At 51.4% G+C, this 23,412-nt stretch overlaps 1 protein-coding gene across 4 annotated transcripts in view; it reads right to left on the bottom strand.

The window, feature by feature from the left end:
- The window catches only part of HIVEP3 (HIVEP zinc finger 3), a 470,028-nt gene that overhangs the window by 50,261 nt on the left and 396,355 nt on the right, over positions 1 to 23,412 (bottom strand). For all 4 annotated transcript variants that reach the window (XM_053896690.1, XM_019429176.2, XM_019429175.2 and 1 more), the window contains 2 exons: positions 7,314 to 12,933; positions 3,195 to 3,340 (listed from right to left, as the gene is read on the bottom strand). In XM_053896690.1, the coding sequence (XP_053752665.1) occupies positions 3,195 to 3,340; positions 7,314 to 12,371 (5,204 nt within the window). In that variant the 5' untranslated portion in view covers positions 12,372 to 12,933. The remainder of the gene's footprint in view (positions 1 to 3,194; positions 3,341 to 7,313; positions 12,934 to 23,412) is intronic.

Below are 23,412 nucleotides of genomic sequence, written 5' to 3'. Positions count from 1 at the left end.
GTAGCTTGATTAGTGATAAAAAGACTCATGAGTGTTGGTCCCATGGTATCTACTCTTTGTGTCCGGCTTATCGACTTACTGCTATAGATCAGATCTATGTGAATCAACAAGGATACATCTCGAAAACATTGTTGAGTAAAAACCAGTTGCAGATGCATGTTAAAGCCGCCGGAGTAGTCAGTGCTGTCTACCAAGTACATCTGGTTTCCCCATGCAGCAGGTGAGGCTGCGGGGCTTGCCCTGGCCATTGCAAGAAAATAGAAGCTTCTGGGTGGAAGCTGTAGGAGGCAGTGCATAACTGGCTATTTTTCATCTTCCTCTCTCAGTCTCTGTCGCCCTAGATGCCTTAGTGGTTCTTAGGAACAGAACCCCTTGTTGAATGTGTCCTGAAGTGAAATATAAATGTCTGCTGTGAGAAGGAGAAGGAGAAGGAGAAGGAGAAGGAGAAGGAGAAGGAGAAGGAGAAGGAGAAGGAGAAGAAGGGGAAAGAAGGAGGAAGGGGAGGAGGAGGAGAAGGAAGGGGAGGAGGAAGAAAAGGAGGGGGAGGAGGAGGAGAAGAAGAAAGAGGAGGAGGAGGCAGAGAGGGAGGAGGAGGGGAAGAAAATGAAAGAAAAAAGGAAGACAGGGATCTAAGACAAAACTGTGGACCTCGGATGGGTCTGCTTGAAGGGCATAGTCATTTTCTGGGTGGGGGACATCCCTGGCAGTTTGAGTGGTTTTGTGCTTGGTTGCATGGATGGTCGCATCCTTGACTCCATCCATGAAATGCCGGAGGTGCCCCCAGGTATATGGCAACCTAAAACACTCTCCCCAAATTTCCAAACATTCCTGGGGGGGGGGTGATACCAGCCCCCAGAGAACCGTGAATATAGAGGGGTCACCAGAAGTGGGGCGTGGGAGGTGCAGCGAGGGCCCAGATGGGACAGCTGGGCTGAGGGAGAAGAGAATCTGACGGGTGACACTACATGACCCTGAAGCGCTCAAATTGGATGTGACAAGCTGAGGGACTGAGGAGGACATGTCTCACAGCCTGCGGAACAGAGCGAGATCATCCTGGAGGGAGACACATGAGACGGGTATGGTAGTGACAAAATGCTCAGTGCCGTGAACCACTGCCCATGGGTGGCACAGCACAGGATCCTCCGCCGATCAACAGAGCATGTTGTTTTTTCCCTCTAACACACGAGGAAACCGAGCTGGAGACGTGAGGGCTTGTCTGAGCGGAAGAGAGGTAAGTGGGAGGGGCAGGGAGGATGGACCTGGAAAGAGAGGGAGATTCTGGAAGAGAGCAGGTGGAACTAAATGGCAACCTGGATGGGACAATGGGGGGGGGGCACCGATGCCCAGGAGGTAGGAAGAGAAGGGGACTCGGGTGTAACCTTCCACGTTTCAGCTGAAGGCAGATCATGTGGCAGAGAGACTCCAGCACGTAGCTGGAGATGTGAACTAACCGGGATCAGGGGAGGCTCCTGCCAGCTGTCCTTCTGGAGCTCAGGCTTCCCAGGGGAACAAGGGCAGCAGGGAGCCGCCTCGGGGACCCGACCTCCAGTCTGGGGGCAGCTGCTTCTCAGGGAAGAAGCAAACCTCTTTGTGCACACCAGCTATCACTCAGTGGCCCCTCAGGGCCTCACAGTTCTTCTGCAAGGCGATTTTCTTGTTTCTTTTCTTTTCTTTCTTTCTTTTTTTTTTTAAGAAGGCTTCATGCCTAGCGCAGAACCCAACGCAGAGCCCAACGCGGGGCTGAAACTCACAACCTTCAGATCGAGACCTGAACTCAGATTAAGAGTCGGACGCTTAATGGATTGAGCCACCCTGGCGTCCCTTGAAGCAAGAGGAGAGAAGGCAAGTCCCTGTGACCAGAAGCATCAATCCTTGGATGAAGTCTTAGGGGGCCTTTTAAGTACCCAATGATATGAGAACACAGAGACACAAGAGGGCGCTCTATTCAAATAGCAGGAGAGGAAACTGGTCTGTCCCCAGTTGGAAAGAGGGTCAGTATTTTGAAAAACCTTTGGTCTAGTATTTCCCAATGGAGCCACTATTGGAATTCTGGGTGGGATGTTTCTGCCCTACAGGGTGGTATTCTTACCACTGCCATTTTTTGTCATCCCCAGCCCCCTCGATGTCACCGTGACAACCCAACTCCCCAAGTTTCGTTTCCAAACACCCTCTGCTGACAGCCCCTGCTGGCCACTGCCACCGGGAATTTGGCCGCCTCTGTTTTCCCCAACCAAGAGAGGAGTCCAGCACCTCCCGCTTTGACCTTGTGAGTTCGGCACCTCCAGGTGCTAGGGAATGGCGGGCCCCCAGTGACACCCCGTGTTGGCTGGTGTCCGTGAGGACTGTCCTTCTTGGAAGGTAGGTTTTCCCTCATGCCGTTGTCCCTTGGGACTGGGTACGAGGAGGGCTGCATTGATCACATTGGAGACACAGACACAGGACCCTGAGACAGACACCATGGGATCTGCTTACAGACACCCATATCCCGGGGAGCAAACACATGGTCACATAGAACACAGCTTGCACAAAACTTCCACAAAGCAAGTCCGAAACAAGGTACCCTTCCGGAGCCCAGAGGGCCCCAGAGTGTGAGTTCCGAGATGTTTGGATCATTAGGTTTCCAAAGACAAGCACCAAAGGTAAAACACCAGGGGTGATATTCCAAACGCTGACCAACCGATGAGTCCTGGACCCCGACCAGTCAGAATGCGGACGGGTGTAGACAGCTGGTGCGAGCACTGCCTTCATTATCAGCCCTGCAAACAGCCTGCGGGCAGAGCCCGAGTCCCCTGTGGGACACCAGGCAGGCCAAGGTGGCCGCTTGGGCAGGACAGAGGTGATTTTGGGGGGAACACGCACCAAAGTAAATGGCAGTCCAGACAGGACCTGGGAGACGACTAGCGGCCCCAATGCAGGGACTAGAAACCCGACCAGCATTGGAAGAACGAAGGGGCTGGAGAAAGACCCAGACTCCTCCAGTCCTCAGCAGACGCCCCGTTCCCATCCCCCACCAGAGAGCCCGGCATTCTGAAACCGAGGTGGCCTTCGAGTCCCACGAACATGGTGCCCGCGGGCAAGCACCTGTGGGCACAGCCCCGCCGGGAGAGACGCTCACCGCCGCTCAACACAGACGGTGCCACCTCTTACTCCACAGGAAGCAGAACCAAATATTGCAAACCAAACGTGATTCTTACCCTCCTTCGAAGATTTTGATCCTCGCTGGCTCCCCTCTTTTGGAGGCAGGAGCATCTTCCTCCGGCTTCCCTCGCTTCTCTTCTGACTTCTGCACTCTAGCTAGATCTTTCTGGCCTTCCGGGGAAACCAGCGAAGGGAGGTGAACCTGGCCCACCGCAGAATGACAAAATCACTGCTGTTAAACGGTAGTCATAGAACGGTGCCTTTGATGGCACTGCATGCTTACTCTTAACTGTGTGTAGCTCACTTACTCTTCCCTCGACCCTGTGCAGATGCGTTAGTAGCTGCAGTTTGCAGAAAGAAGGAAACTGATCCCCAGAGAGGTGAAGCCCCTTCTTCAAGGCCACGTGGTTAGTGTCAAAACTGGGACTCCGACCAGGTCCTTCTCCTGGGGAGACCAGGCTTTCCCACGGGAGCTGTGTTTGCCTTTCCTTTCACACTAGTCTAGGACCTTCTGGGGACAGGTCCTTATGCTGGTGTCCTCGGTCATGCCAGCCCCCAAAACAGGGCCTGCCTCAGAGAGGATGGGTAAGGAATGCGGAGCAAATAAATGAACACTCCATCCTGGAGATGAACTGGTCCAGTTCTCTTTTATAGATCAGGAAGTCAAGGTCACCCTCCAAGTTAAGGACATTGCTGGGAGCAGAGTGCAGGCGTCCCGAGGGCCCTGACCATGCTCACTGATGGGCATGCACCTGGAGGGGGCTGTGCAGGCTCTGGCTGGTAGTCTGAGGGAACCCGATCTTTTCACAGAGCTGTGGGCCCCAGTGGGGAGAGCTGGCTCATGAGAGCAACAGGTCCTCTAGACCCTCTGATGGCAGCAGCAGGTGGGCATACCCTTGAATAGGGAGCAGTGATGCTGGGCTGGACGCTGGGGCCCACAGTGCCAGGAGTGAGATTCTCGCCCTCGTTTATGCTGCTGTCAGTCAAGGTCAGGTTTACAGCCAGTGGGAGAAGCAACCATGTCTCTGCGATCTAAGCCCCAGGCTCCTGTGGCAGCCATGACACCTGCCGCTATAAACGTGGGTTGGGCTGAGCAGAAAGGTAGCTGGTTGGGCATCAGGGAATCTGAGTTTTGGCTCCACGTGGGCTAGTGCATGCTGAGCCGTCTTTGGGTGGATTACTTCATCTTTCTGGGTTTAGCTCACCTCTGAGGGGATTTAGATCATCCTGAAGATCCAGGTCAGGGCCAATGCCTATGACTCAGTGACCCCCCCCCCCCCCCCCCCCCCACCAAACAGTCTCTTCAGAATTGGAGATGGCAGACCAAGTGAGGCTATGGACCTCAGCTTTGGCAGAAGGCAGCTGACTTCGTGTAATACCCATGAGTTTCCAGAGTTGCTGTTCTCACTCCTATCTCAGCCTGCCATCTGGGCCACCCACAGAATGAGCAAGGGGCCTCCCCCAGGCTGATGGATGACTTTTCTCTCACAACCAGCTGTGATGTCTGGGCTAAGCTGGAGGAGGCTGGTTTGGGTAGCAGTGAACCACTCTATCAGGAAACACTGCTGGAACGGAGCAGGTGGGCCAGGGCTCCATGTTGGCTTTTAAAGACAATAATATGATTGTCTTTCCATCATAAAAACGATTATTGAGTGCCAATGTGCCAAGTACTGTTCTAAACACACTTTGTATATTTTAACTCACTTTCTTATCTCCACAGTCCTATGAGCTAAGTATTTTTGGTATCTCTAGTTTACAGATGAGGAAACCAACGCACAGAGTAGGTAGCTGGCTCAAGGTCACACAGCTAGTAAGCGGGGCAGTGGGATTCAAATCTGGGAAACCTGACACTGGAATCCTTATTCCTTCTGTTTGCTATATGTGGTTGTCAAAATGATCCCCAAGGAGAAAGAAGCAGGAGAAACCTGGGGAATGATCGGAATGTGGCTCCCACATGAACTTTTGTATAAGCTTGAGTTCCTCCAGGGCTTATGTACAGAAAAAAGTACCTATGACCAAACTCAAACCCGATAGGGTGACCTAGACCTTCATGAAGACAGTTTGGAAGACCTTTAAAATGCTAAGATAACCTGAAGGGCCTTTTCAGAGCTACTAACAGAGAACAGAAGCTACAAGCTCAGTACAGTAAAGAACTTCCTTGGAGCACTGTCCAAAGATAGGTTGGGTTGTACCAAGAGGGGGTGAGCTCCCCATCACGGGAGATATGCAAGCAGTGGCCAGAGAGAGAGAGAGAGAGAGGTGTAATTGTAGCAAGGCATCAAGCAGTGGGCCATGCAGTTAATATTAATGCACCAGATTGGCGCACTTCTGGCAGGAAATCTGCCAGTGAATCTGTTGAGTTATTCCGAGAAAAAGTTTGCAGGTTTCAGCTCATTTTATGAAAGCGGCATTTTAAGCAAAAGACTGCTGAACTCCATTAAGCTAAATTAACTCTTACTTTTTCGTAAATGACCTTTTAGTGTATAGTCATTAAAGCGGGGAGGCAGCCCAGATCATTTGAAAGGGCTCTGGAGTGAGGTCTAATTTTGAATCCAGGCTCCGCCATGTCCCGTGCAGCCCTGTACAGGTTACCTAACTTCTCTGTGCGTTGGTATTCTCATCCATAAAATGGTGATGTAGTACCCTAACTTCCAAGGTGGTTGTAAGGATGAAAGTGAAGTCTAGCACACCACTTGGCCCACAGCAGGTGCACAAGAAGCTGTAAGTATGAATATAAGTATAAAAGCATTTTGGGAGTAGACGTAGCCAGCAGGATACACAGGAGAGCAAATCAGTCATGATTTGCCACTTTATGGCAAAAGTGGAAATCTCATTTAGGGACGTCCGTAGACTGACAGGACAGTCAGAGAATACATCTGGGAAACAATCCTGTGAAGCATACCCAGCTGAGCTAAGGACAAACTCAGTGCACAAATTTCACTCAATGATAAAAGAGGAGGACGCAAACACAGGAGAAGTTCCAGAACACAGTTTTGTTCATTTATCTGTAAGATGAATTTAGTTTAGTGGATTTATGCCTGATTTGAGCAAAGCATCTGGCCTGAAGACACACTGATGAACATTTTAAAATCTGCAGTCACTTTTACGGCCTTCTTTCCTCAAATATTTGGAAGAAGAAGAAATTGAGTCTCTGGAGTCAGATCTAAGTGCAAATTCTGGGTTTGTCAAATATCTACCATATATGGCCTTGACTTCTCTCACCCCTGACCCTTGGGTCCCTCATCTATAGAGAGGGGATGGTCCTCCTGCCTCATAAGTAGAAATAACCACTGACTGGATTCAAGGGCCCAGCACAGCGCCTGGCACACTGAGGCTACTCAATCGACAGAACAATGTCAATCGGCCGACATGGCACGGCCGGGGTCCTTAGGCTGGCCTTATCAGGGTATGGAGCTGTTTGGGTATCTGAAGCAAAGTTGGAACCATCAAATTTCCAATTTCCTGAACTTGCAGGGGTCACTCTATGGCTCCTGGAGCAACCTTAGATCAGAGGCAATGGAGGAGTACATGTGAACCCCTAGGGAAAGGTGCTGCCACACAGCACAGCTGTGAGTGATCTTGCCCCCTACTGGTGACGGGGAGCACTGCAGCCAACACTTTCTTTTCCAGCCAGCTCGTGGAAAAGAAAGAAGAAATATTTCAGGAGTTGTTTGTGCCAAATTCTAGAAACTCTGGGAGTGGGAAGATTCTGAGTGGTAACCAGAGAATGGAAATAGCAGGTGTAGAGAATAAGAAAAGCAGGAAAAGGCTGACAGGACAAGGAAGGAACGTGGGCAGTGGCATAAAGTTTTCAAATTGCTGCAGACTTTCCCATCAGCCAAGGTTTCCGATTCAGTCTTTTGGAGATTTTTTTTTTTTTTTTTGTCCTGACTCAGATGGTGTCTTTGCTTTTACAATAGAAGCTACTAATGGGAAAGCAAGATCACTTTAAAGCTTACTTTATCGAAATGTATCTAGTCTGACGATGAGGGACACACAAAGAAACCCAATAAATATGTTTTCTCATACGGTGGTCAGTCACAGCTGACAGAGAGGAAATCTGCCCACTCGTTCTGCTCTAGTTATGCAAATAGAACTTGAGGAGAGTGCGCCTTTAAAAGCTCAGCACAGGCTTCAGCAATACAGCAAGGGGAAGGAGAACAAGGCAGACTTACCTCTGTCATGCGGGGCTTGCGGGAGCTGGATGGCACAAGCCTTCCTGTCTCAGGATGCGGAGCTGTGGCCATGGTATATGTTTCTTTGCTCACCTTCTGCTTAGACCTCAGGAGGGACAAAGCAGCTTTAGTGGAAACCCCCGGAAGGTTGGGGTTGTACAAACTTATGCACCAACCAGCGTAAACAGAGGACCTCCTATCTGCATGCTGGATGTGATTTGGCTTAATGTAGTTTAAATAGCACCAACTGACATTAGTGGTCGTGTGGAGGCTGGGGAACTGCAGTACCTTCTTTGAGTCCGTACCTTCTTGCGACTTGGCTGGTCTGGGGGACGTTTCTGACAGAGGCAGCGAGCTGGAAGGTGCCAGTGGAGGGAGGTCAGGTTGTTCCTTGGAATCTTCTTTCTTCACACTCAGTGAGGGCAGCCCTCTTCGGTGAGGCTTAGTGGATGGTTGGGCATATTCCTTCAAAGCCTCTGAGCCTGGGGCCGTCACATGGGACAATGAGGAGTGAGGAAGGGGACTGATTTCCTTTGGGTCAGACGGATCTGAGGATAGGCTGGACAGTGTTTCTAGCTCCCTCCTGGCCTGGCCCTGGCTGCCCAAGTGGGATTTCTCCGGCCTCTTGCCGTCCTCCGTGCTGGTGAGCACCACGCTGCATGGTTTTACCAGCTCGAGTTTTTCATCTGCCTTGGAAGCCTCCTCTTCCTTCACCCTTTTTTGCTGCTGGGTTTCCATGGTAAGTTCAAGGCTGCCAGCTGGTGAAAGGACACGTTTGCTCCCCCCGACCGTTGAAGAACTCCCCTCCGGGCTCAGGACGCTCTCCGAGGACAGGGAGGCGCCTTTTCTTTCGGGCAATGTCACAGGCACTCTCAAGTATGGAGTCGGGAAACCTCTGCTCTGCTCTTCGCTCACCCCAGCCGATCCAGGCCGGACCTCGTACACATCCGTCCCACACACACTTGTCCCTTTGCACGGGGGCTCCTCAAACTTGGGAAGAGTCACGGTTGTGGAGCTGCTCTGGGACTGGGTGACCAGGATCTGGGACAGGGTCGTGTACATGGCACTCCCGTAGGACGGCATGTTGGTCTGAATGCGGACGGGCACAACCAGGGATACCATGGTGTCTGGGCAGGCGGGCAGGGTCAGCGGGGGGGCCGATGTGGGTGCCGAGCAGCTGGCCGGGGGAGCCACGGGGGACAGCTGGACATCACTGCTGTACTCTGTGCTGGGGGAGAGGCCGGCCGTTCCCGTTGCCAGCGGGGCCGGGCTGGTTTTGATCTGGGGCAGATGGCTCTCCACGTCACCGGGGAGCGGAAGCGAGAACTGGGATTGCAGAGGCAGGAAAAATCCAGAAGAGAGTGCCGACGAGGCAGGGTACGGCACGGGAAGAAACGAAGGGGGCTGCCGGAAGGGGAGGCTGGCTGGGTGAGGCATGAGCTGGGGGAGGTGGAGCTGGCCCGGGTGCAGAACGGTGGGCTGGAGGGGAAGTGGCGGGGCTTGAAATAAGGAGGGAGGAAGCGGCGGCATGGAGTACGGGGCGGAGAGGAGGCTGGACATGGCCTGGGTGGAGAAGAATTCTGAAGACTGTCCTGGCTCGTGCTGCAAGAGGGGCTGGAAGGAGAAGAGGGAGACGGGTGGGGGCAGGTAGGGTTTCTCATGCAGGGGGAGCTGGGCAACGGGGTGGTGGAACGCCTGCAGAGCTTCTGTGTAGGGCGGAGTGGACCCCAGCTGGGGTCTGTCCTGCCCCTGGCTCTTGCCTCCCGGGTGCCCGCTGTGCGAGGTGGCCGCCGAGGAAATCTGGGGCAGTGAGCTTTTGGCGGAAGGCTTACTGCATGAGGGCTTTGGTTCCTCGCTCTCCTGTCGTCCCTTGGGGGCGGCCTCTGGCTCAGTTTCTGGAGGCCTGCTCAGAGAGGCCTGTCTCACCAAAAAGCATTTCCTTCTCTCTGGCGGGGCTGCGGGGGCCGCCGGGGCAGCGGGAGCCGCTGGGGCCGGCGCCGAAGAGCCTGTCAGGGACAAGCTGCCGTAGTCGAATGATTTGCTGCGTGTCTCGGTCATGTGGGCGGAGTGGGAAATGTTGGGGCTCTGCTCTGAGGCTGACCTCCGCATCTCTCGGGCGTGCGGGTGGTGGCTGGGGACGGTCAGCATGTGGGTGCCCAAGGGCTTGGGGCGCGTGTCGGACGAGAGCCCGGGGGCCTCGGCTTTTCCGTGGTCATCCCTCTCGAAGGAGGCGGAGCGGCTGGACCCGCTCAGAGAGACACCGCTCTCCTGGCTGGGGCTGCGAGACAGGGGCGCGGAGGACTCGAAGCTGGACTCCCCCGATGACTGGGCCATCTCTGCCAGGCGCAGCCTCTTCTTCTTAGGCGGCAGCTTCTCTGCCGGGAGCTGGGCGAGCGTCTGGCTGCGCTGGGGCCACTGGAATCCCTCTGTCTTCTCGGGCTCCTTGGGAGGTGGCTCAGGCTCCGTGTCTGGCCGGTCGGGCTCCTCCGTCACCAGGATCTCGGGGACCTGGATGTTGGGCTGGCGGACCAGCCTGGGCTGCAGGGAGTGGGCGGAGCGTCCGTGTGGGGCGGGCGGGGGCGAGGAGAACGGGGCCGGGGGCTTGTCTTCCCCTTCCAGGCCGCTGGGCTGCTCCAGGGAGTCGGACTTCTCGAAGGAGCTGGTGTGCTGGATGACGGAAATTTCTTTGGACGTTGTTCTCCTCTCCTTCCCCGACTCGAGACCAGACCCTGGCTTGGGAGTCCTCGGCGGGAAGCCCGCGGGTCCCTCCAGGGAGGGCACTGACTTACTCGGTTCTGCTGGTGACTTGGTGGACTCCAGGGGAAGGTTCCGAGCAGCGTCGGACGGCCCGGGGCTGCCAAACTGACTTTTAGTCGACTCAAAGGCAGGCGGCTCTTCCTCATCCCCGAGGCTCTTCTCCTTCCTCCTCTTCCTCAGCGGAGTGAGCTCCAGGGTGGTCCCCAGCTTGTAATGCATCATCTGGGACCAGGGCTCGTGCTCAGCCTGACTCTTTTCAGCTTCTGGGGACACGTGAGCACCTGCAGAGACGGGCTTTGTGATCTGCAGCTCCGAGCAGTAGTACTTCCTGTGGGCTTCGTAATTGTCCCTTTTCTTGTACCGAGCACCGCATATGTTACATTCATAGATCACCCCTTTCGTTTTCAAGCCCTTCTTGGTCTTTTTGGTGAGGTCACTTTCCTTGGGTTCCGGCTCGTCCGCGGGTTTGGAGGCTGTGTCTTTGCTACTGGGCCCGGCCTCCTCGGAACTGTACTCCCCTCCCAAAGGTAGTTCGATGGCCGGCTGGCGCTTGAGCATCCGGGGGTGGGAGGTAAGCACTTGAGTGCTGCGGCTCAGGGCTTCGGACTCGGTGACGTGGTCGTCGAACGAGTAGCTACCTCGGAAGGTGTGATGGGGGGTACTGAGGGTGCAGGTGGCGGAAGGCATTGAGTGGCTTCTCAGCAGAGGCACAGGGGGGGTGGTGCTGGGCGGGTGCTGGAGGCTCAGCAGTGATTGTTCGGGCTTCGTCGTTTTCTCGCCGTGGGACGACAGGGGCTCCCGGTAGAGGCTGGATTTGGGGGACTCCATGCTGCTGCGCCTGGACAGCGAGCTCCTCCTCGGCTTCACGCTGTCTATCTCGCTGGTGTCCACCACGGCCTCGTTGATGGTGATGAGCTTGGTGATGTGCTCTATGACCTGCGTCCGGGGCACAGACAAAGGCACCAGGCTGGGCTTGTCTTCGGTGGACAGCGGCAGGAGGGGCTGCGTGGACGTGGCCGTCAGCATGGCGGTCCGCTGCCCGATCCGCCCACACTTGCCGAAGATGATCTCGGCATAGGACCTGGCGTTGGTGTTCGGGGGGCTGACCTGCTGCTCGGCGCTCTCAGAGCGGGAGAAATATCCAGACTCCGTGCTCCCTTTGCTGCCCGGGCTCAGAAACGCCTGCTCGTCCATCACCTTTTTCCTCTCACTCAAGCGGAGGGCCAGCTTCTGCTTTATCGTGTGGGTGTCTTCGGGTTTCTGGCTCAGGGGGTGTTCGGAGGAGGGTTCCGAGAATGGGGTGGGGTCCTCCAGCGACGGGGCTGAGCTGGACTGGGACAAGGAACAGCGGTCGTGACTGGAGCCCTGGCTCCCAGAGCTGTACAAGCCGCTGGACAGGAGGGGGTGCTTGGGCCTGGGGGAGAGCTCTGTGGGGTGGGCAGACGTGGTGCCTGTTTCCTCTTCTGAGTCTGTGCTTTCCCCCTCGGTGGGCTCCTCGAACTCCTCCCCCGGGATCCTCTCCATCTCCAGCCCCGGGGGGTACATCTCGCCGCCCACCCCGGAGGCCAGGCCGGCTTTGATGCGGTGGGCGTGGGACTTCCTGTGCTTGTACAGGTTACTCTTGGTCTTGAAGGAGAAGCCGCAGGGGCCGCAGGGGTAGGGCCTCTCGCCCGTGTGCGAGCGGATGTGTTTCTGGAGCACGCTGGGCTTGGCGCAGGGCCGGCTACAGTACTGGCATATGTACTTGCCGGGCTTCTGCGGCTTCCTCTCTTTCTTGGGCGCCTCTTCTGGGGGCTTCAAGGTGACCTGGGAGGGACGGGGCACAAAGACTTTGGGGATGCCAGGCAGGTCCTCGGGGGGGATGATGGAAGCGTGGGAAGGCAGGAGCTGGCTCGGAGGATGGAGCCCAGGGGTCACGAAGGAGCTTGAGGGTCCAGGTCTCATGGGGTCGACCAGCTGCCACGCGGACCCCTCCAGGAGATGCTCCGGTTTGCCGGGCGACATGAATGCTGGTGTCAGAGGGTGCTGCGGAAGCTTCGAGATGGGGACGGAGGTTTCAATGGAGGACCTCTTAGGGCCTGTTTTCTCCTGAGAGCCTTCCCTAAGAACCGACGAGGGGCCCGGGAAGGGCTGCGGGGCGAGGAGCTCTTGGAGGGGGCCCTCTGGGGTGGCAGTCGTGCCGCTGCCTGGGTACGGGGCACTGGACGAAACACTGGCCTGTACGGCCTCTCCTTTGGTCAGCCGCTTCCGGGGACTTCCCTCAGCCTTCTTGGTGCCCTTGACACTTTGTTCAGGATCCATGACCTCCACAGAGACTTCAGATGCTATTCAGGGAGGGTCGGGGCAGGCTGCATTTATGAATAATCCAAGTGTCCCAAGGAGGCGTCTGGCTTTGGCCACATTGGTCAAGAGCTGCCGGAAGCCAAACCCAAGATGGGCTTTGGGAGTTTTGTTTTTTGTTTTTTTTTTTTTTTTGTTTTTTGTGAGTGTCACTGGCTGCGAGCGGACTCGGAGGAGGTCATCGGGGCCCAAACTATTCACACTGGTGAGGCATGGCCCTCTACTTCGAAGACAGAAAATGCGCCAGCACTTTCTGCCTGAATGTCTGTCCTGGAAACGTCATGAAGGATGTCAACGTTGCCATCCTAGTGTTTCAGTTGGCAGTGGCAAATGGCCACCCACGAGTCCCCTGTGTGCTATGCGAACGGTTGGAGGCTGGAGACATCTGTGTGCACGGCCCGATCATCCCTGGTCCCCGCACTAGACAAGCCACGCTGGGCGCCTCGGGCAGCTCCGGCCGGCCCCTGCTCCCCTCTGGTCCCGTGTTGGAGATCAGTGGCCGCAGAGGGGAATTCACGTTCTTCTGTTTGACAAAAGCACACACAGAGAAATACACACACAAGAGAAGAGACAGTTACTGCAACTTATCCACGGCCCGTGCAGCGGGAGTCTGTGAGATGTGCTGATATCCCTACAAGGTTAACCAGGGAGGTTCGACCAGAAGTCACGGCCCCTGACTCTAAGCACCCAAGCAATGGTCCGAACCTCCCTCACCCGCATTCACAGTGGTGTTGGGTGACTCGAATGTCACCTGTGGTGTTCCGGGAACTGCAGGGCAGTTGGGGATGGGAGGCCTCTGAGGCAGGGTCAGCTTGCGAAGCCTCAGCTGCCCAAGCTGTAAAATGGGATAATATCAAGTCCTGCCTCAACTGTGCTTCAGGGCTGTGATGGAGTCCAACATGTTAGTGGATATAGATGCCACGAGACAAAGGTGGGTTTGTCCTACAGCTGGTCCTCCTGTGGTGCAGGGGGAGATGCCGGTGTGTTATTCGGGGATGAGCTTTCCAAGGGATAGGTTTTTCTCGGGTTAGCGTCATTCTCTCTCTGGCCCTGGGCTCTGAAGGTGGCCAGGAGGGGCACCATTCACGGCTTGCGTCTCCCTTGCTGACCCAAGCCTGGGTTTCATGCTGAAGGTAAAACCACCACCCCAGGCTGTGGAGGCTCCCAGTCTAACATGGCCATGACTACTCCATCAAGAAATAGCTAGGAGGATCATTCTGGCAGCTTCCTCCAGTTTTTCCTAGCAGTCAAAGAGGAAAGGGAGATGTGGTCCGTCACAGAGTCCCTACAGCCAGAGAGGAAGAAATATCTAAGTTCTTTGCAGGAAGCAAAGTCTTGCTTGGAAACAGCTTTCTCATGTGGCACTTCAGACAGGGGCAGTGAAAGGTGCACAAGGTCACCTCCGTCTTCAAACGACATCCCCCCGGCAAACAGGGTGACTGACTTTTGCCAACAGAAGGTCACAACGCAGCCAGGGCTGTTCTTTGAGCAAGTCAAAGGCCTCCTGCAACTCAGGCAGAGGAGGCATCCTCACAGGGCAGGCTGAGTGTGGGGAAGGCAGACGAGTCTCGTTTCTCATACCACCATCAGTAGGGTGGCCAGGTAAGATATCACCCAAACTGGGGCATTTTTGAGAGTGAGAGAGGCACTATTACCAACTACGGAGCGGCAATGGGAACCAACCAGGGCTGTCCCAGGCAAGCTGGAACAAATGGTTCCCTTATAATCAATAGTCACCTTTGTGACTCAAACCAGGCACAAGCGCTGTCTCAGGGTGCCTGCTACAAACTTTTCAGCTTTGCTCTGGGGGCTGAAATCCCACTATGGCCTCCTAATGGATTCTTAGAGACTGGGTGTCTAGTCAAATCCCCTCACTTGACACATGAGGAGGTTGAGGCTAGAAGGATAATGTGATTTTCCCTTAATCTTGCACAGGGATGGCAAGCGGGGCCAGAACACCCTGTGCCTCCCAACCCCTGGTCAGGGCTCGTCCCTCAATGAATAAATGCCTTCTACGCCTTCTGCGGTTCAATGGACACAGCAGTCTATGGCTCCATGTTCCATGAAAGCGCTGGCTTGGCCCCAAGGGGCATGGCCATATCCCTGGAGAGTATCTGCAGGTGTCTAGAGGCTTAACAGCAAAGGAGGTATTCCAGCTTTCATTCTGACCTTGCTGTGGCTGCTGGAAAGGAGAAATGGGGAGCCCAGCTAAGGCTGAGAAGAACACCATGATGGCATTACCCAGGGCCTTGCTTATCTAACCTAAATTAGGACGAGGCAGAGAGGTCATTTGCAGTGCGGACAGAGAACTATTCTCCTGGCTGGAACTCCCGGGCCTGGTTGCACCTGGTGGGGACCCTTGAATGCTGTGTGTGGATCATAGAGGGTCTACTATACTTACTGTTTCTATTGACCCGTTCATGCAAGGATGTCAAAGCATCCCCCAAATACTAGCTACTGGTAAGCTTTGCTTCTTCCGGTGGATGGATGGAACCCTGTGGCATGACTGAGTCTGAGCGGGGGTCAGTTGGCCAAGGAGGACACTAACATTGTTGAGCCCTATGGTCCTCCCTTCTCTCCAGGGGTAGGTGGGGAAGCGTCCCAATGGGTGAGGTTTGGAGCAGCTCGCAGGCCAGGTAGGAGGGGTGGGTGGATGAGGAAGACAGTTAGGTGACTGTTGTGTCATCAGGTGACTCACTGGGCCGGCACTACATGCCCAGGGTCAGCAGCCAGCCTCTACCTGTGAGCTGGGCCTGGTGCTTTTTTTTTTTTTTTAAATTTTTTTTTTTTAACGTTTATTTATTTTTGAGATAGAGAGAGACAGAGCATGAATGGGGGAGGGTCAGAGAGAGAGGGAGACACAGAATCCGAAACAGGCTCCAGGCTCTGAGCTGTCAGCACAGAGCCCGACGTGGGGCTCGAACTCACAGACCGCGAGATCACGACCTGAGCCGAAGTCGGACGCTTAACCAACTGAGCCACCCAGGCGCCCCGCCTGGTGCTTTTATAGAGAGGGCCCTTCTGCCTGCACTCTCTGAGGGAGGAGCAACCAGGGCATGTCCACACCATGGAGTCAGTAAGGCCTGTGAGCCGGAAGGCCCATCCTTTCCCTCTTCAGCAGGGTACCTGAGCCACGGGGGACGATGACCAGTGCAGAGCCACACTTGCCCTCAGGCTCCTGGGCCAGTGCTCTGTGCTGCCTTGATTGTACCTCATGACAGGTCTGAGTTGCTTAATACAAGGGGCAGTGGGAGGGGGCAGCTGGAACCGCGGGTATAGACATGGGGCAAGCCTTCGAGAACTAAGAAGGCTTCAGTCTTGGAATGGACTGCAATTCAGACTGGCACGAACACTTTCTTAACATTTTAACTCCTTTAGAAGGTCCATGTCTTTTATTTTTTTAGTGTTTCATTTATTTTTTGAGAGAGAGAGAGAAAGAGAGAGAGCACAAGTTGGGGAGGGGCAGAGAGAGAGGAGGACAGAGAATCTGAAGCAGGCTCTGCGCTGACAGGCTGACAGCAGTGAGCCCGACGCGGGGCTCAAACTCATAAACTACGAGATCATGATCTGAGCCAAAGGCAGATGCTCAGCTGGCTGAGCCACCCAGGCACCCCTAGAAGGACAACTTCTAATCACTGTGACCAAGTGACACCAAGAAAATGGTTCTTTTATCCCTTCTATGCTGAGGGTACGTGTAAAATTTTAATACAAACTTGAAGTAACAGAGAAAAAGGCTGCTTCTCCAGAGAATTGGTACCTGTCAAAGTCATGACATAAGGTCAGAGGCAGAGGGTTTCGCTGACAGGGTCCAGGAGCCTGGCTAACTGCGGCCAGAGGGAGGAAAGGCATCACCTGATGATGGTGGCAGAATGGCCATGGGGTCCGTGTTGTCTGCCACTAAGGCCACAGCCCTCAGAGAGCTCTGGCTTAGAAACCAGCTTCGAACCATAAGGAGAAACTGAGCTTCAAGAGCCAGCAAGTTAGCATATCAGACAACTCAGCCTCCACTTCTGGAAGCTTCCATAAGTCTAGCTGTCAGCTCAACAGGGAAGAGAGCAGGGTGCTGGGGCTGGAGACCCACAAAGCATTAGAATATCCTCTGCAGACTCGTGTAAGTGTAACCACATGCTAAATTCCTAGAAGGGGAAATACTTGGCCAAGAGGAATTTACCCTGAAGCTTTTGCTGGGTCCTGACAAATAGCTCTCCCCAAGGCACAAATTTACACACCCGCCAGTTGTGTGTGAGGACTGTTTCTCCAAACTCCTTCCTACCTAGAATATAACCAAACTCTTTAACATTTCCTAACATGAGAGGCAAAATAGTTGTGTTAGCTTCCTCCTGCTGCTGTCACAAACTATCACAAACAGTGCCTTAAAACAACCCAACTTAACCATCTTATGGTTCTAGAGGTCAGAAGTCTGACATGGGTTTTCACTAGGCTAAAATCAAGGTAGGGCTACGTTCCCAACCTTCTTCTCGCCAGGGGCTCCAGGGAAGAATCGCTTTTATTACCAGGCACTTCTAGAGCCTGCCTGCATCCCTTGGCACAGGGTCCCTTCTGTCCTCAAACCCATCCAGCAATGGCGGCCATATCCTTCTCACACTGAATCATGAATGCTGACTACCCTGCCTCTCTTTTTCCCTTGTAAGGACTCTTGTAATGACATTGGGCCCACCTGGATAATCCAGGCTCGTGTCCTACCTGCAGACTCTTAATTTAATCACACATGCAAAACTCATTTGGCCACAAAAGGTAACATACTTACAGGTTCAGGGATTAAGATGTGTGACATCTTTGGGGGTCATTATTCTGCCGACCACAATGATATCTTATTTTTCTTACATCTGTGTTTCTTGATGTCTAGTGAAGCTTAGGGTTCTGCATAAACTTATTAACCCATTATTTCATTCAGGGGATTATCTTTCATATCCTTTGTGTATGTTTCTAAAAATTATATTTTTCTTATTGGTTTATGTAAACTCTTTAGATACTGGGCATTTTCATCCTTTTTATAACTAACTGCAAATATTTCTATTTAGCGGTAGTCTTTAACTTTTCTCAACAGAAAAGTTTGGTTTCTACATGGTCAAATGCAGAGTCAATCTTTCCCTTTTGGACTTTTAGATTTCACGTCCAAGATTATTTTCTAGAATGTCACCTGATTTCTTCTGGTTCCTCTATGGTTTAATTTTTTTCTTTCCTCCCTCTGCCCCTCCACTCTTCTGTTCCTCCATTCCTCACTCCCTCCATCCTTCCCTCTTCTGCTTACTTCCTTTCCATTGGATCTTGGTTCCATTTGGCATTTATTTTTGTATAAGGAATGAAGGAGGGTCAAGCTTAATTTTTTTTCCAATACAGGTATCCAGTTGTCCTAACATCATTATTGATGTTAAGACATCAATATTAAGAATCCACCTCACCCCTCTGAAATGCCCTGGGACATTTTCTAAAAGCACAGGTTCTAACCCCATTCCAGATCCACCAAAACAGAAGCTCTGGGAAAAGGGCCCCAGAATCCACATTTTTACAAATCTCTCCATGTAAATCTGACATACACTGTTCTTTTTTCTTTTTTTTTTTTTTAATATTTTTTTTAACGTTTATTTATTTTTGAGACAGAGAGAGAGACAGAGCATGAATGGGGGAGGGGCAGAGAGAGAGGGAGACACAGAATCGGAAGCAGGCTCCAGGCTCTGAGCCATCAGCCCAGAGCCCGACGCGGGGCTCGAACTCACGGACCGCGAGATCGTGACCTGAGCTGAAGTCGGACGCTTAACCGACTGAGCCAGCCAGGCGCCCCTACACTGTTCTTTTCTACAGAAAAACTCCTCTAAGTGCCTCTTATAACTAATCACCTTGCCTCTAGGCTCCCAACCTTCCCCACAACACCCCACCATTCACTGTGGGAAGAGAAATCTCTTCGGTTGCCAACCTCACCCAGCCTTTCCCTTTGTCAAGAACTCTCAATAGCTCCCCACTGTAGGGAGATTTCAGCTACGGGCACGTCAGCTCCAACAGGCCCCACCCCACCTTCCCAAGCCTTCTCTCTCCACCCTGCACTTTTCACTGTGCATCACCTCTAACTGGCATGCTCTTGACCTCTCTGCGTTTACACACTGCTGTCGCCCAGGGAACAGGGAAAGGAATCTGAATGCTAATCCCACAGAGGAGTTAGGGAATGCTTCCCAGAAGAAGTTGTGTTTGAGCTGGGCCTTGAAAGATGGGGAAAATATTGATGGCTAGATTTGGAAGGAAGGGATTCTAGTCTAGGAGGGAGGTACAACATATGCAGAGCACGGGAGGCTGGAACATTGCCACAGGGAATGTTGAGTTTGTGGCCTCTGCCCCAGCCAGGGCTTTGGGGCCCCCGAATCCAGAGTGTCTGGGCAAGGACCCCACACTGTGCTGGGGTGAGTTCAGGGCACAGGCAGGAGCTTCCACACATTCCCTCCTACGTCCTAGAATAACAACAACAAAAAGGCCCAAACTGTGAAGGCTCAGTTGTGCCACACATCTTGTAAGTGAGCTGGGGTTAGTACTGGCCCTCGGCCCTTGGAAAGCAGGTGGAGGGCACAGTCCATCCCATTGGGTGGCCAGAGGCAACTTCTTGGCTGGATCAGGTTTTCAGAGCAACCACACACACATGCACGCTCTGGCCTGGATTCACTCATGGAAAATAGGTACTACCAGGGTCTGACGGACTGCCTATGTTGGGATGAAGTTTTCCTCTAACCTAATACGTCAGCTAGGGGGGCTTCCTTAAGAAGCCCAGGATGTCAGGCCTGTGGCTTAACCAGTTCAACAGCATCTTCCCAGCAAACCTATCTCTCCCGGACTGGACAGAGACTAGGCATTATTCATCTTCCTATTTCTAGTGCCTGGCACTGGCCCCAGCACTGAGTAAAATATCGAAAATAGTTTCAAAATACTTAAATGAGCATCTACCATGTCCCCAGGCTATACTAAAGATTAACATATTGATCCTCACTCAGGTCCCCGTTTTTGCAGATGAGAGGACCAAACAAGGCTCCACAAAGTGACACTCATTGCTTCAGATAACACAAGAAAGGGCAGAGGCAGGCTTTGAACCCCGAGAGCAGACTGCCACCCAGCAACCCCCCTCCCCCCAAGAGTGCTGACCTTGGTCACAAGGGCCCAGATGGATTTCATCTTCCTTCCCAGAGCCCCTCCAGGAAGTCTTCCTGGTTAACTACAGCCACCTCCATTTGCACCAAATTCTCTTCCCCATGTGTAAACCACTCTGCATGAGTCTGTTCACTTCAGGGCTGCGTTTCTTGATAAATGCTTTCCCTCCAGTGAGTAGTACATTATTCACTGTCTGGGAGGCTCCCAAATCATTTCCCTTGGATGACTGTGGTTTCTGCAAGCCTACTTTTCTCTCTCCTCCTTCCTAACCCCAAGACCCAGACAGGGCTTGAATTTCTGCTCACTGGTCAAAGAGCAAAGTCTATTCATAAGAAAGAGAAACCTAGGCATTCCCGGGTGAGTTACACCAGGCTGCTGCTTGTATTCCTGTTAGAGCACCCAGGGACCAAGGTGGAACTGACATCAAAGGGCGGACAAGGTCTCCAGCAACATCCCTGAGGAAAGCAGGAACATGTTTTACAGTTAAGACCAAGAAATAATGCAGACAGGACTCTGCTCCATTAGACCCGGGGAAGGCCAGACTTAGTCCTGAGTATGTGTGGTTGTGACAACTCAGGCATGAGTCCTAACCAGTGTCCTGTGTCTAGGCTGACAGCTGAACTCGTAACATGTGTTGGGGCTTTCCGCCTGTTCCACACAATAGCTCTATCAGGCAGGGACCATTGCCATTTTCATGTTACAGATGAGGACACGGGCACAGAATCACGAAGCTGGTAATGGCACAGCCAGAACCTGAACCTGGGCCATTGGGTGATCTCTGCAGTGGACACCCTTTAAGGCAGCAGAGTCCTGGAAGACAGAACTTGGATTCCAGTCATAGTCCTAACACATGGGTAAGTAAACGCTATTCTTAGCAGCCTTCCTTGCCATCATGTGGGCTGGCCTTGTTAAGAGCTTCGTTTCCCCCTTTTATCTAGAAAAGTATCTACAATGTTTAAGTCTTGCACCCATTGACGTTGAAAATGAACCACAGTCAGGGGCTGTAGTCTGGCCTCCATAAGGGTCTGGTGAACCCCCAGATGCTTGTAGTTCATTAATCTTCTAAGTTCTCTATTGTTATAAATCTTGTTATCTATCCACTTACCTAACTCAGCATTTATGTATATCCACCTTGTTTGGTAAAGATTAAAAGAGGTTTCTGGATGCCGGTGAGAGCTGGTGAGCCTCTGAACTTAACTCGACCTGCTTATCTAAGTGGTCCAGGCAGTACTTGTGGGTCAAAGGGCTTAGGGAAGAATGAGCCTGAAGCGAGAGCTGGGCTGGGTCAGGCAGACTTGTCTTCTGGCCATTGAGTTCTGCCAGTCTGTCATCAACACTGCCTAGGAAACACCTGCACTCCACATTTGGCCATGGCCTGCTCTCTCATTAGTTTACAGCAGGTCTCTAGCTGTCCCTTGGATGGTTTTTTTGTTTCTACACAAATGACCATGGTATAAAAGGCACTCTTGTCTACAAGCCTCCTGGGTTGTTAAGGTTCTTTGGTCTACTATGAAGGGCAATTGATAGACTACACTATAACACACACACACACACACACACACACACACACACACACACTATAGAATAAACTATATAAAGAAAAATGACCAGGGAGACTGGGCAGCATATATGGTGCATTCTAAAATTGGACAATGACAAAAGTAGGGACTACCTGTGGTCCATATCATTCTTGCCCACATGGCAGGATGAATGTAACTGTACTAGCAGTGATATGGGAGTTACAATGATCATCTTACAACTCATTTGTTCATTTATTCACTCAGTCTGCAAGCATTACATGGGCCTTCTCAATGCCAGACCAGCAATATGAAAATAGACATAAATTATAGACTTTACTCTAAAGTTACAGTAATCAACACAGTATGGTACCAACACAAGAAGAGACCAAACAAAAAAATCATCAATGGAAACAACAAGGTAATGAAACAGACTCCCTCATATATAATTACCTGATTTGTAACTAAGGTGCTATTATATTTGGTGGGGGAAATAATAGTCTTTTCAATAAATGGTGCTGAAACAACTGAATATCTATGCAGGAAAAAAAAAATGAACCTTGGGCCCTACCCCTACCATACACATAAGTTAACATGAAAAGATGATCAGCCTTGATACAAAAGATTAAGTGATAAAGCTAATAGAAGAACACACAAGAGGGGCGCCTGGGTGGCTCAGTCTAAGCGTCCGACTTCAGCTCAGGTGACGATCTCACGGTCCATGAGTTCGAGCCCTGCATCGGGCTCTGGGCTGATGGCTCAGAGCCTGGAGCCTGCTTCCGATTCTGTGTCTCCCTCTCTCTCTGCCCCTCCCCCATTCATGCTCTGTCTCACTCTGTCTCAAAAATAAATAAACTTTAAAAACAAAAAATTAAAAAAAAGAAGAAGAATACACAAGAATATATTATCATGAACTTGGGGCCAAGAAAGATTTCTTACACAGTTTACAAAATGCATAATCACATCATCATAAAGGAAAGGATTGGTAAATTGGGCCTCATTAAAATGAAAAACTTCTGCAGAAAACTTTCTGAACATTGGCAAAATCCTCAGAGCCAAACACCCAACTTCTGTTCATCAGAACGTAATAGAGTAAAAATACAAACCACAGACTGGGAGAAGATATTTGTGATACTTATTCAACAAAGGACTCATCTAGAATATAGGAAGTCCTAAAAATGAGTTTAAAAAGGCAGACAACCCAATTAAAAATGGCCAAAATTAACTCAAAATGTATCAAAGACCTAAACATAAGAGCTAAAACTATAAAACTCTTAGGAGGAAACATAGGGGGAATACTTCATGATATTGGATTTAGCAATGATTTCTTGGATATGACACTAAAAGAACAGGCAATCAAAGTAAAAATAAGCTGGATTTAATCAAAATTTAAAACTTTTGCGCAGGACAGGACATAATCAACGAGTGAAAAGGCAACCTATAGAATGGGAGAAAATATTGGCAAATCATGTATGTGAGAAGGGGTTAGTATCGAGAATACATAAAGAAATCCTACATCTCAAGAACAAAAACCAAAAAACCAGATTAAAAAATGAACAAAGGACTTGAATAGACATTTCTCCAAAGGAGATATACAAATGGTCAACAAACAGGAAAAGATGTTCAATATCACTAATCATTAGGGAAATGCAAATCAAAACCATGAGATATCACATCACACACATTGGGATAACTACCCTACAAAAACAAAAAACAGAAAATAGCAAGTGTTGGTGAAGATGTGGAGAAATTGGAACCATTGTGTACTGTTGATGGGAACGTATAATGGGATAGCTTTTATAAAACCGTACGGCACTTCCTCAAAAAAATTAAAAATAGGATTGCCATATGATCTGGCAATTCCACTTCTGGGTATAAACTCCAAAACACTGAAATCAGAGTCTCAAAGAAGTATCTGTCCACTCATGTTCATAGTAGCATTATTCACAACAGCCGAAAGTTGGAAGTCACCCAAGTGTTCACTAGGGATGAATGGATAAACAAAATGTGGTATATACATCAATGGAATATTATCCTGTCCACCTTAAAATGGAAGGAAATTCTCACACATTCTACCACGTAGATGAACTTTGAGGATATTATACTAAGTGAAATAAGCCAGTCACACAAAAAGAGAAAGAAGTCAGTCACAAAAACGAACAAAAACAACAAATACTGTATGATTCCACTTATATGAGATACTCAAATAGTCAGATTCTTAAAGACAGAAAGAATGGTGGCTGACAGGGGCTGGGGACGGGTTGAAAAATTGTTGCTTAATGAGTATAGAGCTTCAGTTTTGCAAGATGAAAAGAATTCTGGAGATTCATTCACAT

This window comes from Panthera pardus, unplaced genomic scaffold, assembly GCF_024362965.1.
Source record: "Panthera pardus isolate Hobbes unplaced genomic scaffold, ASM2436296v1 HiC_scaffold_11, whole genome shotgun sequence".
NCBI lineage: Eukaryota > Metazoa > Chordata > Mammalia > Carnivora > Felidae > Panthera > Panthera pardus.
This window is presented reverse-complemented; position numbering and strand designations above follow the sequence as displayed.